The sequence below is a fragment of the Electrophorus electricus genome, chromosome 10, assembly GCF_041902795.1.
Source record: "Electrophorus electricus isolate QZ-2024a chromosome 10, ASM4190279v1, whole genome shotgun sequence".
Lineage (NCBI taxonomy): Eukaryota > Metazoa > Chordata > Actinopteri > Gymnotiformes > Gymnotidae > Electrophorus > Electrophorus electricus.
This window is the reverse complement of record NC_137506.1, coordinates 7,523,386-7,539,940: the sequence shown is the minus strand read 5'-3', so window position 1 is coordinate 7,539,940 and position 16,555 is coordinate 7,523,386. Positions and strand designations below refer to the sequence as shown.

At 38.1% G+C, this 16,555-nt stretch overlaps 1 protein-coding gene across 1 annotated transcript; it reads right to left on the bottom strand.

Annotated features, from left to right (window-relative positions):
* Positions 1 to 666: 666 nt before the first annotated feature.
* Positions 667 to 10,492, bottom strand: LOC113583676 (cathepsin B). The gene is made up of 10 exons (XM_027020125.3): positions 10,334 to 10,492; positions 9,223 to 9,346; positions 8,956 to 9,041; positions 8,486 to 8,600; positions 6,056 to 6,171; positions 4,423 to 4,508; positions 4,189 to 4,335; positions 3,803 to 3,919; positions 2,775 to 2,903; positions 667 to 1,149 (listed from the first exon to the last, which is right to left on the bottom strand). Exons 2-10 carry the CDS (start codon positions 9,343 to 9,345, stop codon positions 1,076 to 1,078), a joined length of 993 nt encoding a protein of 330 aa, XP_026875926.3. The 5' UTR covers position 9,346; positions 10,334 to 10,492; the 3' UTR covers positions 667 to 1,075.
* Positions 10,493 to 16,555: the final 6,063 nt, after the last annotated feature.

The window sequence follows — 16,555 nt, the reverse complement described above, 5'->3', positions numbered from 1 at the left end:
CTAAGGTCATTAAATCAATTTTGTCAGAACATGTATTCCAGCAAGGGCAGGGGAGCACTTGAGAGCAGGTGTCTTTCTGAGACACTCAACCAGTGGGAGGGGTTGCATGTGTGGGTGAAAGAGTCAGAGGGAGAGAGACCCCTGATTGACTGAGGAAGCAGAGCTTAAAGACTGGGTGGTTTGTATTCATACGAGACTCAAAATTTTTATTTAATCACCTTATTTAATCGCAATAAAAAAAATTGAAGAAGTGAACAAAATTTTGAGGACCCGTTAGAATCCTGTTTTAATATTAACGGGGGGAATTGACAGCTTCAGAATTATAGGAACAGCCAGATTTAAGATAAGCACTAAGCAACTTTGTTACAAGTGGGCAAAGGGTCAGAAGACATGCTTTAGTACGTGGATTAGGCATGGTATCCAGATAGTAGTAGTAGTAGTAGTAGCAGCAGCAGCTACGTCTGTATTAAGATAGTGTCAAGATACAGGGGTAAAATTAGAGAAATAGCCAACAGTGGGAGGTGAAGGAAATTGATGCTGGAAGCTGTAGAGAGATACTATCCATCATTTCATTTATAAAACTGTGAAAACTTACAGCAGAGATCTGTTGGAAGTGTTAAACATCCTCTTGCTGTCAATGTGTTTATAATGGACAGTGGTGCATAATATTTTGGTAAATTTTATTTCAAGTCTCTACACAATCACTTATTACATTGTTTTATCTAATCAACTATAGGTGGTAAAAAAAAAAAGGCTATTAATTAAACCAAACAAGAAAATCCTTAAAACCGTATAATAAACTTGACAAATGAGACAATAGTTGAACAATAAAAACTTTTAAAAAGTAAATCTCATTTAGTAGTATTGAAAAGATCTATTGGTGGTCATTAAAAAAAGAAATTGGATGGCTGATTGGAGTCTTATCAGGTTTGGATGTCCACAATCAGAAAAAGCATGACTTCAAATGACAAATTACTTCGCAAACAGAAAGAGAAATTAGAATATTTTTCCCTTTGCTTATAAAACCTGGATTGTGTTTCATATTTTTTTATCCCTTGTCTGTCTTCAGTATGACCTATTTAGGGATTCCAGCAACAATCTCAGATTCAATGCCGCAGTGGTCCACGCCTCTCAGGATCTTGAAAAAACCTGAAATAATAAAATATTAAGCCTATAAAATAATTACATTTAAATGTGTGGTAAAATAAAGGTTGGTCAAGTCCTGTTTGCTGCATTTGCAGGCTAAATATGCCAAATGTTGTGCATGCATCAGTTTTTTTTTTTTGGACTGGTGTACATACAAACATCACTAGACAAAATTCTTTAGGAATCAAATGCATAAGAAACCTAGTACGGCATTAATTTGTGATCATACTGCTTCAATTACATAACCATTAGCATCATTCGGTTTCTATTACACCACCGTTAGCAATCTCCTCTGAAAAGGAATGGTATGGCTACAAGTTTTTTTTCCAACCAAACAGGAGCAAACGCAGTACAATTATTGCATCAAGTTGGCTCTTGCCTTGTTGGAACAAACTTCTGTGGATAAGATTATATTATACCTAGGAAATAAAAAATCATGAAAACATCTTATTGTACACTCAAGTACAAAGATATTGTACTAAATGAAGTAATGTCTCACATATGAAATACCTTTACTTCTCATACCACAGTCAAGAAACTAGATGATGGGGCAAGCATTAAATAAAATAAATAATTGTGGGTTGTTAAAACATGCAAGTAAATTACTCTGAGAGCACCAAGTTGTCTGAATCTCATAACGCACAATGTGTTGTATTCTCATAATATTTCAGCACAGGAGTCCAATTTAATGTTCATAGTCATCATGAAGTAAACGGTACTATCAGAATTCAATCTGAGTAACGGGACGTTATTACAAGTAATACGAATATTCAGACTGTTTGTGGGTTCCTGAGGGCCAGATTAAGAACTGCTGTTCTAGAGCATATGAGAGAATCTTACACAGGTACTAATAATGAGAGGAAAACAATCCACTAGTGTATTACTATGTAGTACAAGGTTCAAGTTCAAGTATGTACACATGCAATAACACACTCGTGTGCGAAACACTTTAGTGAGCAAAGTATTGAGTTGTTTTATTATTTTATTTATTACTCTGAATATGTTGGAAAAAAGAAAAATGAATAACAGGTTAAGTCACAAAATGAACATAAACTCCCTCAGTTCTCTACTGAGTGCTTTTCACACACCAACAGCTGAATGAATGATGCACATAGAGAGAACTGTTAGGAATTATCCCTTCAGACATATTAATGCCCTGGAGAGGGGATCGGTTCTCCTTAATTTGAGGATCAAATCCCAGTAATGCTAATACAAAATTTATAAATGACGACCTAATTATTTTATATTGATTGATTTTGTACTGGTATACTCCATTACTAAAGCAAACACAGGAAAATTATTAGAGGACTTTGTACATTAGTACAGTACAGTAACTACAGTAATTTCAATGCTCAATTTTAAGGGAACAAAATTAATCAGAATTAACCTTGGGCAGAGGAAGAGTGCAAGAGCACAGCTTGTGTGATATTTGATATTAATTCACAAAAAAAAAAAAGGAAAGGTGTGTTCTGTAATGGCATAAGGGCTATTGGCACGAACAGGGTTTCCAAGCAAACCAAGCAGTTTTTTCACCTTGAGGCACAAATATAAATATTTATATAAATATAAATTGTGAACTAATTATCAGAAATTTGTGTCACTATTCAAATGACTGTAGCTGGTCTTACCATTTTCACCCCAGTCAGTATTCCAGGAGTTTGCTGCCAGCCAGTAGGGGGTGTTGTTTTCTTCTCCCCAACCCAAGATCTTGATGGCATGGCCTCCAACGGCAGACCCACGGACATGTTGATATACTCCTTGAATATGCAACAATAGGCATGAAGCAGGGCAGTTTAGTGAGGTTTCTAACAATGCGAACAGCAAAGAAGCAGTGTTACAGATCTGATCCTATATAGTCCGTGAAGCAAACACTGCTTATTACAGAACTGTCACACTACATCAAACGATACAGCATACTGAGACGGGGCTAGTATATGGATATCATCTGCATGTCGCTGAATGTCCTTTTGGTATTATAATTTTTCCTTTTCAAAAGGTTTGTTTTAAACAATTTTAGCCTATGAAATATTCTGGCAAAGATATTGGAGATATTTAAGAAATTGGTGCTTAAACCACTATAAGCAGCAGAGTCTGAATGGTGTAAAGCTTTTGTAAACATTTGTTTTTTAAACTTCAGTTAAACTTAAGTACATTTTCAACTATGACCAATATAGTTGCTATGAAGAAAAATGTGACTGCCCTGGTATGGGAAGGGTTGGGATGTTAGGTCCTGGAGATATGATCATATTTCAACAGTGTACGTGTAAGTGTAAGTATCCTTATTTAGCTCAAATAGATTAGTATCCACAAGTACCCTAAACCAAGCCACTGCCAGAATCCCAACTTTTCCTTGGCATTTTACTCCATCACCTAAACATACTTGCCTGATTTTGTAGTGTTTTATGGATTCACTGGTTCATTTGTCATATCTGGTTCCATCTGGGCAAATATTCTAACTGGAACAGGTTAATCACTTCTGTCTCACTGTCTCTTTAAAGCTCTTGTTGTGTCTAGTATACACATTACTCTGTGGCATACTCTGGCGGTTTGCTGTGTCTTACATGGTACAAGCTGTGCAAGCTAAATACTTACATCTTATTACACAACTGAGACTAGTGAAATAAAGCTTTAATGGATGATGGAGTATACTGCTCACCAGACTTGTACAGGAGAAAGTCTTCATATACAGTGAAAGCTCCCTCTACTGGGCCATATTTGAAGAGTTCTGTCATAATCTGCTTCTCATCAGAGAGAACACTATACGATTGTTTTCCTGTGAAAAGAAAAATATGGTTTAATATCCAGAAATTGATGTGCTGGTGAGGTAAATTGGTTCAGTTGCAGTTCACGTTTATATTTAAAAACTTTCAGACATCATTAAAGCACCTAAAGGCAACCATGGCTCTAAAAGTGATTTCTGCACAACTTTCATCCATGGTCATCTAGAGATAAAAATTATATCATCAGCCAGCATTGATATCTGTAATCATTAAAAGCCTTAATGCAGAATAATGTGTATATTTGGTCCATCAAGGTGCTTACCAAAGTGCTTGTCTTGGTTGTAAGGGAGACTGTAGCCAGGTTCACACTTTTTATCACAGCTTGGAGTTTCCCCACCCTCCCCTGTGCAAGGGGGTCGGGTGCCATTCACATGGTGCTCACAAGGCTCAATGGAATAAGGACGACAACCTGTAAAACATGATAGCTGTGTTTAATAACTGAAATTCAAATTCTGCATACTTGTCACTTTACTGTGGGGACAGAATTAGCACTTGCCTATATGAGAGTTGTAGAGTCCTCCAGACACCAGACCCTCATTTGTCCAGAAGTCCCATGCAGCAGAAGGGTATCCACCATTACAACTAAAATGTGAACACAGGAAAATTATTAAAGGACTTGCATTATAGAGGCTAACACTCCTCTAATCGAGCTACTGAATAGGTATTTGGGAACAATAATTTATCTAATAATTATGAAACATGAACAGAATCTTGTGCAGAGAAAGCATGCCAGAGCACTGGTTTTACAATATATGAATTCATGTCATTTCTTCATAAAAAGCATTTTTTTAAGCCAATTTTTTTCTGCCTTTGAATTTCAGTAAATAAATTATTCATCAGCTGTTTTAGAACCATACCCTGGATATGATCATGCCTACAAAGCAAACTATATTTGTTAAGGTGCTAAGCAAACAACACTGATAGAAATTTGTTTGCTGAAAAGTATGAACATGAGGAAGGTGCTGATATGGGTCACTTTGAACATGGTGTCTTGCTAAGGGGCACCGCCAAAGATTTGGAGCCCCATGAAAAGATGTCACTTTGGGCTCCACCAACCCAGCACCACCGGCCCCACCAACCCACAGACCACACCAACCTTGAAAATATAACACTGTGCAGACATGCATGCAACATTCTGTATAGAGTGGAATTCACCTTGATGGAAGACTGATACCCCCTTAAAAATGTGTTAAATGCTCTTACAATTTAAACAGTTTTAACTGTAGAATTCTTGAAACTTATTAAAATTAATGATGCAATTCAAGTTAAGAATAATGAGTAGAACAATAAAATAAAACAGGAGTAGTGACAGACAAGTCAGTTCTCTGAGACCAAAGGGGAAAGAGATGCACAGAAGGGGAAACTTCTAAGGAGAAGTAACCAAAAAACAACAATACTCACAGAAAAGGCACCCGCAGGTAACAGCTCTTTGAGAATACTGATTAAAAGGCCAGTGTTTTGTACACATTGCCAAGCCCTTATATAAGGGTATAAGATCACACTTAATTGCTAATGTGCAGCACTAGGCCTCCCTCAGGTGGTGGCAGGCCAGTGCAACATACTGCATTTTTCACTTCACAAAATAAGTAAAACCTTTCAACAATCTAAGTGTTCCTCGGGTTATGCTGAAATAAATTATATTGTGGACATTTAATATTCTTCACCTGTGGTCTTCCTAAACACTAATGCATGGCTTTGAGTAGCTCATGGTTTTGTTTCTTTGGGTTTTTTTTTTTTTCTGCTTGTATTTCAGGGGCAGCAGACTTTGGACTATCCTTGACTCACCTTGAGCGATGTTCAGTCTTCATGACTGTCTTCATGTTAACAGTGTTTATATAGTTATATGTATGGGCTCAATAAAATACTTTAGGGCTTACCTGTACTGTTCTAACTGAAATGTAATTAAGCATGGAAAATGAATGTCTCTCAAAAGGTACCATCTTCATTTTAAAGCAACTCATGTGCATCACTGAAAAGCAAATGTTTCTATAACAATGCCAACATTACTCAAGTCTACAGTTTTGTTTCAATGGTTGACTCATGCTTGTACCAGCAGCTCCGGCTCAGTGAGAAGTCAAGAATGCTGAACCTCTGCAAAATCCAGCACAACACAACCTTTCTTCACTCACCCCATCCCACAGCTGTCGCAACAGGTCAGCAGGTCTTGAGCAGATATCTCAGTGGTCAGTTTGCCAATGCTATGGATGCAGATTCTGTCAGAGATTGCTTCAGCTGCCCCAAAAGCCTGTAAAATGACCCAGAAAGATATTCCACAACTCATGCCTGAGCAAAATTTGTGTTCATATTTTCTTGGGAATGAATAAGCAAAGCAAATAACAATGAATCAGTCTGACTTTATGTACTGCTTCATGTCTTACTCTGATCTACAGAGCACACACAAATCCATGTAAAAATCAGAACAACCCACTATGTCTGTGGGAGGGACAGCCTGTCTTACCACAGCCTCCCTCACCCTGTGCATATTGTGATTCAGCCAAAAAAGTGTTAGACCTCTTCCTCACCTATTTAGGACTCAGATATGAAGTTGCAGACAAATAACTGACCATACAGTCGGTACATCTCACTACCTAATGAGCTGTACCAAGACATGATTTTATGCTATCCAGCGCACTTCTGACCCAAAGTCTGTCTCGGTGCTTAGATTACCGCAATAGACGGCTAATAAACTGATCATATTTTGACAGTGTACAGTAGCATAAACTGTATTGCTGATTAATAAGGGAATCCAATAATGTAGAGCACCAATAATTAATTGTCCCCCCCCCTTCATCTTCATTGAATGTGGAGGAGGGACCTGTGGTCATCTAAATTATAGTTGGTCATAGCTATGTACAAATACAAAACATTTATTATTTTACATACACTAAAGAACCCAGGTCAGCTAGGTGATGACACCAACAGCCTACTGGGTGAACAACCACACTAACAATGGTGGGCCTGTGTGCAGAACAGTTAGATCTTGGATCAGGTAAAACAAAAGGAAAAAACTAAACACCACACTGAGCGTGGAAAAAGGGAGAACAAAGGACGCCATAAGAAGAAATGGCAACCCTGATGCACTGGGGAATAACAAACTAAAACTTTCCAAACAAAACCAGAAAACGGGGAGGAACTTAAATGGCTAAGGGAAGACTTGGGAGAGAGACAGACTCGAGAGGGAAAACTGGAGAGGGGAGGGGACGTGTAAAAACACAAACACCCTCACAGACAAGAAGTGAGAAGTAGCAAGAGGGCTCACAGACCTCAATACCTGAAGTTACCAGCTAGGAGCTTGGCTCAAAACTTTAGCAAAGACTGACTGGGTCACTGAGCTTATATAAGCTCTAGCCCGGCTGTTGGGTGTTAAACCAGTGGTAGGGTTGACTCAAGGCCTCCCTCTGGTGGCCGGAGGGGGCCTCGGCCTGGTGCCAACCCTTACAAGATCATTATAAAATTTGATCAGCCATCACAGGCTATTGTTACAAAGGTTGTCAACCAGCTAAGCTACTAGTCAGCAGTAGGTTGCAACAGTCCTGTTAAGTGTGCCAGTTAGGTGGCTAATTCATGCTTCCTAGAAGGTACTAATAATGCTATTTATTTAGCCAGCACTCTGTACAAATGCATATTTCCACTCTCCTAGGGACCAAATATGAGGTGAAAGCCCTCAAGAGACCAGGAATGAATGGGATGCCATCTCACCAGTGTCTCAGTAAGCTGTATGATAAGGTTCCATTTCCATTAAATGCTGCCTAGAGATTTCTATATAGATGGTGGTTCCTGTTTAGATATTTACAGCTAAAACAATTTAATTAATAAATCAAACGTTTACAAATGGCCAGAGCCATTGTGATCCACTTGTTTAATTTTCTGGTTGTACTTCCACATTTGAAACGTTTGCTGCCCTGCTAAAGGAATTTGTGATAGTAGGTCACAGCTTTTAGTTTTACTTTACATTATTTTAAGAAGGCAAACTAACTTATTGTATTGTTGGGGCAGATAAAGCATGTTTCCACAGTTAAATGTTTACTGTATTCTAAAGATGACCAAAACAACCCCATAACTTCTTCAGGCATGAAAGAGGAAATGTCATATGAACATATGACATATGATTCATCATTAGAAGGACTCAACTGACACCTCACCTCATATTGTTCAGTCTTCTCCATCCTTCTGCCCAATGTGGGCAGAAAACAACTAACAGGTTTGAACACTTAACATATTTACCAGTGGCAGCAGTCATAATTACAACCATGGTCTCCACTGCAGCCGGGTTCTTTTCTAGACATTTTATCTAAAGGCAAACTTGTGAAAATGTTTTGACACTGACAATACTTCTTTCTCTGTCCGTCATCCCAACTTCCCTCTGGTAAAGTTAATCCAAGTGTAAGCACAGCCTAGAGTGAACTCTACACTGACTGTATATATACCAGGAGTATAGTTCTGAATTGTGACAGTGGAGAGAAGGGCTCTACCAGGAACACTTGAATAATCCACAGGCACATTCAAAAATGCAAAAACGACCAAGGAGTCCATTCATTTTGAAAGCAAAGAGAACATACCCAGCAGGAGCCACATGAGCCTTGGTCTCTGATCTCTTTTAGAGTGGGGCAGTAAGGCCACTGTTCTCTGGCATCAAAATTTGGGGGAAGCCTGATGTCTTCAGCATATTGAACCCTACAAGCATGCAAAAACACCACAGATCAAGGACAGTGCTTTGCAACAAAGACAAATGCAGAAGTAGAGTATACTGCTGACTGAGTAAAACAGAAACAAGGCATGTGATCCATTATGTGATATTGCATGCTCATGAGTAAATGACAAAGCACTTTTGTAAGTCGCTCTGGATAATGTAAATGTGATATTATTCATCAAGTAGTGCAGAGAACAACAAAGTGCGATCTACAGTATGTACATATATAGTGTTAAGACATGTCACTATGGCATTGCCAAAATAGACAATTTACAAATGACTGGGATCTTATTGCTTTGTGTATATCCAATCAGTGTCTCACTGCAACAATATGCTCACATGACTGGGAGTTTGGGTCCCTTCAGCATGGTTCCACACAGTCTCTTCAAATAGCTGTAGTCTACATTGTTGAAATTGTGCCCAGCCTTTATAGAAAACCAGACAAAATAATCTTGATAAATTAGAAAATAATTTAAAGGGCTTCATTAATGGCATTCACATCACATTTGCTTACATTATAAAACAGGCTAATCTTGGTTGAACTTAGTAGTGCTGAACTGCTGTCAAACTAATCAAAGGCACACAAATGTTAATAGCAGCACTTACTCTCCACGTAGTATTTGCTTTGTTTATGGAGTTGACCATCTCATGAGAGATTGTAGAGTCATGTGGTCGGGACCAGCTCACAGAAAGAGCAGATATTAGAAACAGGAACGGCACACATCTCATTCTAGAGCATACAAATAATGCATTAAAATTAACATTCAATGAATGTCTAACTATTTGAGTGAACAACACAGGATTCAATGCATAGCCCAATTTTAAATCAGAGAAAAACTAAATCACCATCTCTGCACAGAAATTAAACAAGTGAACTATCATTATTACCATGTGACATGAGTAACGGATGCACTATAATAGGAACAGACAGAGACGCAAATACCACCATATTCGCATCTCTGGCTGGAAGTACCCAACTACCCTTAAATACTAAGTAATGACTTAAAGCACGACAGATCATCTTTAGTTATATGATGGGATGGGGTGGGGTGTATAAGACAATTTCATGGCAGAAAGGCACAGTAAAGCAGAAATTGTTCAAACCCTTAATATCTACTGTAGATTAAAGGCAATCTTAAAATTCAACAAAAATGATGACGTCATAAAATTTGGGCTTAATCTGGTGCTATGTAGCCTACAGGATTTATAGAGCCGTCTTCGAGCTGATACTCGAAATCATTGGGAAATAGAGTAGTATTTCATTCATTTTTAGATCTTGCCCTTCGACCTAGCGAATCAAAGTGTTAAATCAAGATGATAATGCAATGAGCCTGTATTGGAAGGCCTTTACGGTTACAAACAAACAAGTCAGCTCGAAGATGTAAAATAAATAAATAAATAAATAAATAAATAAATCAGAGTGATATTGCCCGACGTAACTAAACTCAAGTGTGAGATCACATTATGATGCATGCTTATGTCTAGCCAACCGTTATCACACCAAAACGCTTTACAACATGTTATTGATCATTTTGCGAACTTTGAAGCTTGGATCATGGGTGTGGATTTAAATTAAGGCTACAGTCAGGTAACTAAATCTTAAATTAACAATTTGAAACTGCACAGCACACCAACTATCTTTACATGAGAACGGACGCTGTTATGTCATTCCCACAACCAATGTAATAAAAGACGAAGTTAAATGATGTAGCTATACCTGGAGTGATGTTTCTTGAAACGGTCATCAACTTTCGTCCTTTTTCTCTTTTGGTTATGCGACAAACTCGATAGTGAAAATGATCTGAACGCTGATTTCCTCTTCTCAAATTAGAAAAAGAATATCAGTGAACTCACGTGATTAGTCAGGTGCGCTTCGTGAACTGAGCAACAGTTGCTGGAACTTTGTAGTCGTGTGCCAAAATAAAAGCCACCAGGGCAAACCTGTCCATTTTTGACAAAAAGAACGTCCCACCCCAAAAGCAGATTATGCCAATGTGCTATTTTACCGCTACTGCATAGCTAGTAATTGACTATATTAATAAAACATTTAATCAAATTGGATTAAAAATATGACTTTTTGGATGATTTGATCTTAAACCTGGCTTAAAGACTGTTTGTTTGTTTTAAACTAGGGTTAGGGTCAGACAACAGGATTCAATAAGACAAAAAGTGTATTTCTAACTTTGGGTTTTACAGCCAGTATATAGCCTACTGGATATTCCTTGCTGTTCCTAAGTCCCATTCATTTATTTTAGCTGGTAAAACTAGTGTGGATGAGAAGCACAAATTTTCATCAAGCATTGACAAGCCTACAGTGAAAGAGCTAAATTGGGCTGGTTTCAGTTAGACTATTTTATGATCTTTAGCTTTTTGTTACAAAATCTGTTACAACAAGTCCATTCTAGTAATTTTGAGATAAGGTTATAATTATAAGAAAATAGACTATGTAGTGCTTAAAATGACTAAACTATTTTAACTACTGTATCTTTTTTTTTTTATTACAATATTTTTAAATACTTAATTTAATTTAGGAAGACTTTGCAAAAAGATGCAAATCTGCTTATTCTCATAAATATCTAAAATTGACATAAAGATTTCCAAATAAATTATGAGTATGCAGCATATTGAAAATTAATTACATAATAAAAGTTAATCACTTTTATAATTTTTCATTTGCAGAAATGCAGAAAGCCAAAGAGGATGGCTACCCAATGGGTCTGGTTACTCCCAAGGTTTCTTACTGTTCTTGTGGATTACAGGTGTCATGGAGCACTAAGACAATATCAACAAAACACCAATGCAAAACTAGTCATGCTAGTTTAACTACAGGCTATACAACCAAAATGACAGAAATGAACTGTTTTTCATTCATTACCTAGTATATGTACAAGTTGTCTGAAGACATATATTTACTTTAAATTTGATTTTTTCTTAAAGGTTCTGGTGTCTTGACTATGACAGTTTTACAACACCCGAGTTTCAGATTTTACATTACATAATTCCCTCTCCGTGTTTGTGGATGGTTGGATTTTTCAGAATTTTATTAAATAAATAGAATGTATTTCATTTTCTTCATTGTTTTTTTTTTTTTTTTTTTTTTAATGACCGGTTTTCTGTTTTAAACGATGCGTTTAAAAATTAGGACTTTTATTTTGACAGAATAAATATGATAAGTGTCGGCAGTTGCTAGGATGTCATGTGACTTTTATGTTAACCCTAAACTCAGGCACGTAAAATCTGGTTGTATAAACAAGAAAAACAAAACAAAAAAATAATTAATCAACGCTGTGAATTTTAAGTGCAGTGAAGCATGCTAATGCAATGCTAGTAGTCTTTTACCCCTATTGATTAGCTACCTAATTAACGATAAAGCCACATTTTTGGTATTTAGGTTCTAGATCTTGGTCAAAATAAAGATAAATAAACGACAATTATGACTTGACTATGTTGTCTTTTATATATATATATATATATATATATATATATATATATATATATATATATATATATATATATATATATATATATATATATGTATCACTGATAGTATCGCTGGGAACAGCAAAGACTGGACCCGATTTGTTGAATGTATACACAAAATCTGAGTATGTAGCTTGGCAAATGTCTGTATGATTATCTATAATGATGTTCACTTTATTGTTACAGTATACAATAATTCCCTGATTTTGAGGCACCAGCCAGCTTCAATAGGTGGAGTTTCTCAAGCAGAGGCATGTGTAGTTGGATGCCAAAGGGGATGAACAAACCATGTCTACATGCTCAGAAAGGCCTGCGGAGGTGACGCAACAGCCATACTTGACTGGGTGGTGCTGGAATAGTTTGTTGCATTCTCTCTCTCTCTCTCTCTCTCTCTCTCTCTCTCTCTCTCTCTCTCTCTCTCTCTCTCTCTCTCTCTCTCTCTCTCTCTCTCTCTCTCTCTCTCTCTCTCTCTCTCATTGATTGGCCTCTATCTACAGTGATTATGAAAAAAGTGTTCAGCGGTGGGTCCTGTAAGAGAAGTGTGTGTGACATGCTACTGTCAAGCACGGAGCACAGCCGGGACCATCTGGTGCTGAGCCAGAGTAAATCACTGTTCCCCAGGGAGGAACCCAAAAGGGAAGACAAGCCTCTCAGCCCTGTGCTGCTTCCCTTTTGTGGGTCCTGATTGGGACACTGAATTCAGCTACAGAAATACTCCACATCAGCTATTTATGACTATAGGTTGATTACATTAAACTTAGCCTACATGTATTTTTACTACATTTCCATGACTATTTAATATTGTTATATTCATTATATTAATGTTGTTTATTATTTGTTATTATTTTATTATCTGTTGTTATTATTATACATTTTCTTATCACCAATCGTTGTACCATGCTTCCTTTTTGGATAAAAACAAGCATGTGTAACAACAGCACAAATGCTCACAGTGCTCCACCATCTTGTTACTACTGTTTACTGTTGTTGTGAGCTGTGCCACATCCTCCGCTGATGATGCATCCTTGGTTCTAATAAACAAATCTGTGCAAATGTGGGCTGGTTCTGTGAATAACAAGGTTCTCAGAAGCACTAAGGCAATTCCATAGCAGGCCACTCAGGGCAGAATAAGACAAACATTTATTGGCTCATTTCTACTGGCCAGGCATTTGATGCGATGTGCAGAGGTAGTGTGCATCAAGTTGCAAATGCCAACTGGTTAAACACCCTGGCCATCCTTAGGGCACCTTTGTGAGCTTGCACCATATGAGAGCACAATATTTCCTTTCTGATTGTTCTAGTACTTCTAGTGAGTGAACTAAGGTTAATACACATCTTTCTAGTCTAGTTACTGACAAAAGCCTCAGTCTTCAGCATCCCATGCGTGACATTACACCTGTCACACATTATTCTAAGGACCAAGCCCCCATCACTACAGTCAGATCAGGGGTGACTATCTCTTCCTCTGAGTATCCTCATTATGCTACTAACTGTCCAGCTACTGTGGAGAATGCAGCTGTCTGTAGAGAACCATTCTTCAAGAGTAGATGCCTCTTCTGCTTTCTCTTGCCTAGCTTCTTCCTCCTGACTCTTTTGAAAGAAAGAAAAGCTAATCCTGTTTTGTCTTTTTGTCCTCCTTATCAAATTCATGATGCCCTTGAATAACCCAGTAGGTACAGCAGCTAGAAGTCTAATCATTCAACTCACCCACACACCTGTGGGAAGAGCAATGAACATGCATTAACCTTTTCCACAAGAAGAAATTAAGACATTTTACAACTTGAGAAGGTCACTGTTGCCCTATATGGACAATGAACAAAAAGACAGGAAGCATGCAACTGATCATGAATCATGATAGTTGGACAGTGAAAGCTTAGCTTTTTTTCAAAAAGTTGCCAGGGCCTAGCACCTGCTCGTGATTTAAGGGTGAGGTATGAGGTCCTAGCATCTGCTCCTGATTTAAGGTTGAGGTATAAGGTGTGTTGTTTTGTGCAAAAGCAGGTTATGCACCAGGGCATAATGGAGTCCTGTATCGGGTGTATAAAAGCACCCAGTATAGGGCAGAATAAGTTATTTTATACTGCATTGTGTGTGTCTATGATAGAGGGCATTAAACTTCCTTATTTTTTTAAGAAGTATGAAATGCTTTGTAATCTCAAATATAGCACAGTTAATATAGTAAATATAGGGAGTAAATATAGGAAGCAAAAACAACATTGTGTTTGCTATTGATGTATTATGTAAAGCCAATATGGAACTGTAGGCACTGAGCACACATTTATGGTGTCTGTGGGGCTGGGTACGGCCTTAGTCACCAGGGACACCAGTTTTGGTTTACGTTGAAGGAGGTCTATGTGGTTGGTTTAAAAGTGATCTTGGAGGGGGGTGTAGCTGGGATGCCAGACCTCACTATTGAGGTGTCGTGGGTTTAATTCAGCAAAACAGATGAAGGAAGTGTCTACCTGATTATCCCTGAAGAGCTTGCGATGCTGTGGTTTCTGGTATGAAGTGAGTGGGCTTGTGAGAATAAATCATACATTTAATAACCCAACTGCTGTAAAACACAATGAACAGTATCAACAACCAGTATATTTAGAGGGATTAAGTTAAATGGCATTTTAGTGTGTGCCTGTGTGTGCAAAAGGGGAGGAGAAAGAATGCATGTGTGAATGCTTGCATGAGCATGTGTGATGCAAGGAGGCATGATTTACTGTCTTGGTTCTCCTATGGAGAACAAAGAAAATAAAATGGCAAGTCTGAACAGCAGTGCAACATTGCTGTGTTAATGAGCTTAGATGATTTGTTGTAACATGACTGTAGAACAAAGGACAATGCATCTGGTCTTAATGTAACCCAATGGTGAAATATGGGAATAGGGCTGCTGGAAATAAATAAGGTCTGGGTTTAGGTCTAGGGCCACTACCTGTTATCTAGGCATGTCCCGGGGTCCGACTTTAAAAAAAAAACCCCTCTTCTCCCTTATGTATAGTTTCTTCTCCCTTATAGTATAGTTTCAATTTGGGTAACTATTATTTAAGAATTATGGTTTTCACAAAGTTTGCTGCTTAAGTTTTTATGGTGGCAATTTGCATTAACTCTAGATTGGGAAGAGTGATCAGATGAATTGCATTTAATTGCAAAAGTCATTCCTTGCCATGAAAATGAACTTAATCACAAAATGCATTCCAGCCACTGCATTTCAGCCTTGCCACAAAATGGCCTGCTAATATAATTTCAGTGATCTTCTCGTTAGCTAAGGAGAAAGTATTAATGAGGACAAGGCAGCTGATGTCACTGTTATGCTGATTAGAAGAGCAGACTGGTTGCTTTAAAAGGATGATTGTGCTTGAAGTTTTCTTTTGTTAACCATGGTTAACTCCAAAGAAACATGGGCAGTCATCATTGCATTGCATGAAAAGGGCTTCACAGGCAAGGACATTGCTGCTTGTAAGATAGCACCTAAACCAACCATTTAGCGAATCATCAGTAAGTTCAAGGAGAGAGGTTCAATTGCAGTGAAGAAGGCTTCAGGGCACCCAAGACAGTCAAGCAAGTACCGGGACCGTCTCCTAAGAGGATGCAGCTTCAGGATCGGGTCACCACCAGTGCAGAACTTGCTCAGGAATGGCAGAAGGCAGGTGAGAGTGCAGTGAGGCAAAGGGATTTGGAGGATGGCTTGGTGTCCAGAAGGGCAGTAAAGAAGCCACTTCTCTCCAAAAAAACAGACTGACATTCTGCTGGACGTATAGGGATTAGACTGCAGAAGACTGGGTAAAGCTATTTTCTCTGATAAAGACCCCTTCAGACTGTTTGGGACATCTAAACAAATGATTGTCTGGAGAAGAAAAGGTAAGTGCTACCATGAGCTCTGTGGCATGCGAACAGTGAGGCATCCTGAGACTATTCATGTGTGGGGTTGCTCAGAATTTTGCCTCAGAACACTTCCATGAATAAGCTATCAAAACATCCACCAAGACGAACTTCTCAGGCAAGGAGCAATTTGGTGATGAACAATGCTTTTTCCAGCATGACGGCGCACCATGTCACAAGGCAAAAGTGATAACCAAGTGGCTCGCTGAACAAAATATTGACATTTTGGGTCCACGGCCAGGAAACTCCCCAGATCTCAATCCCATTGAGAAACTGATCAAGCACTGATTAGGCAAGAATGGGTTCCATCTGTCAAGATTTTGCCCAAACGCTATACTGGATGTATTTGTTAAGAAAAAAAAAAAAAACTTGTGAAAAGTTTGATTGTACTTTACTATACCATATAACCCCTAGATACAAAAGTATCTAAAAAGAAAGGCAGTAAACTTTGTGAAAACCAAAATTTCAGTCCCAAAACTTTTGGCCACCACTGTACGTATGCTGAAAGTAACTATGTATGTATGTATATATGGTGAATGTAATGTTAATGTATGATAGTGAAAACAACTGCTTGCTGTTAAGTCTTACT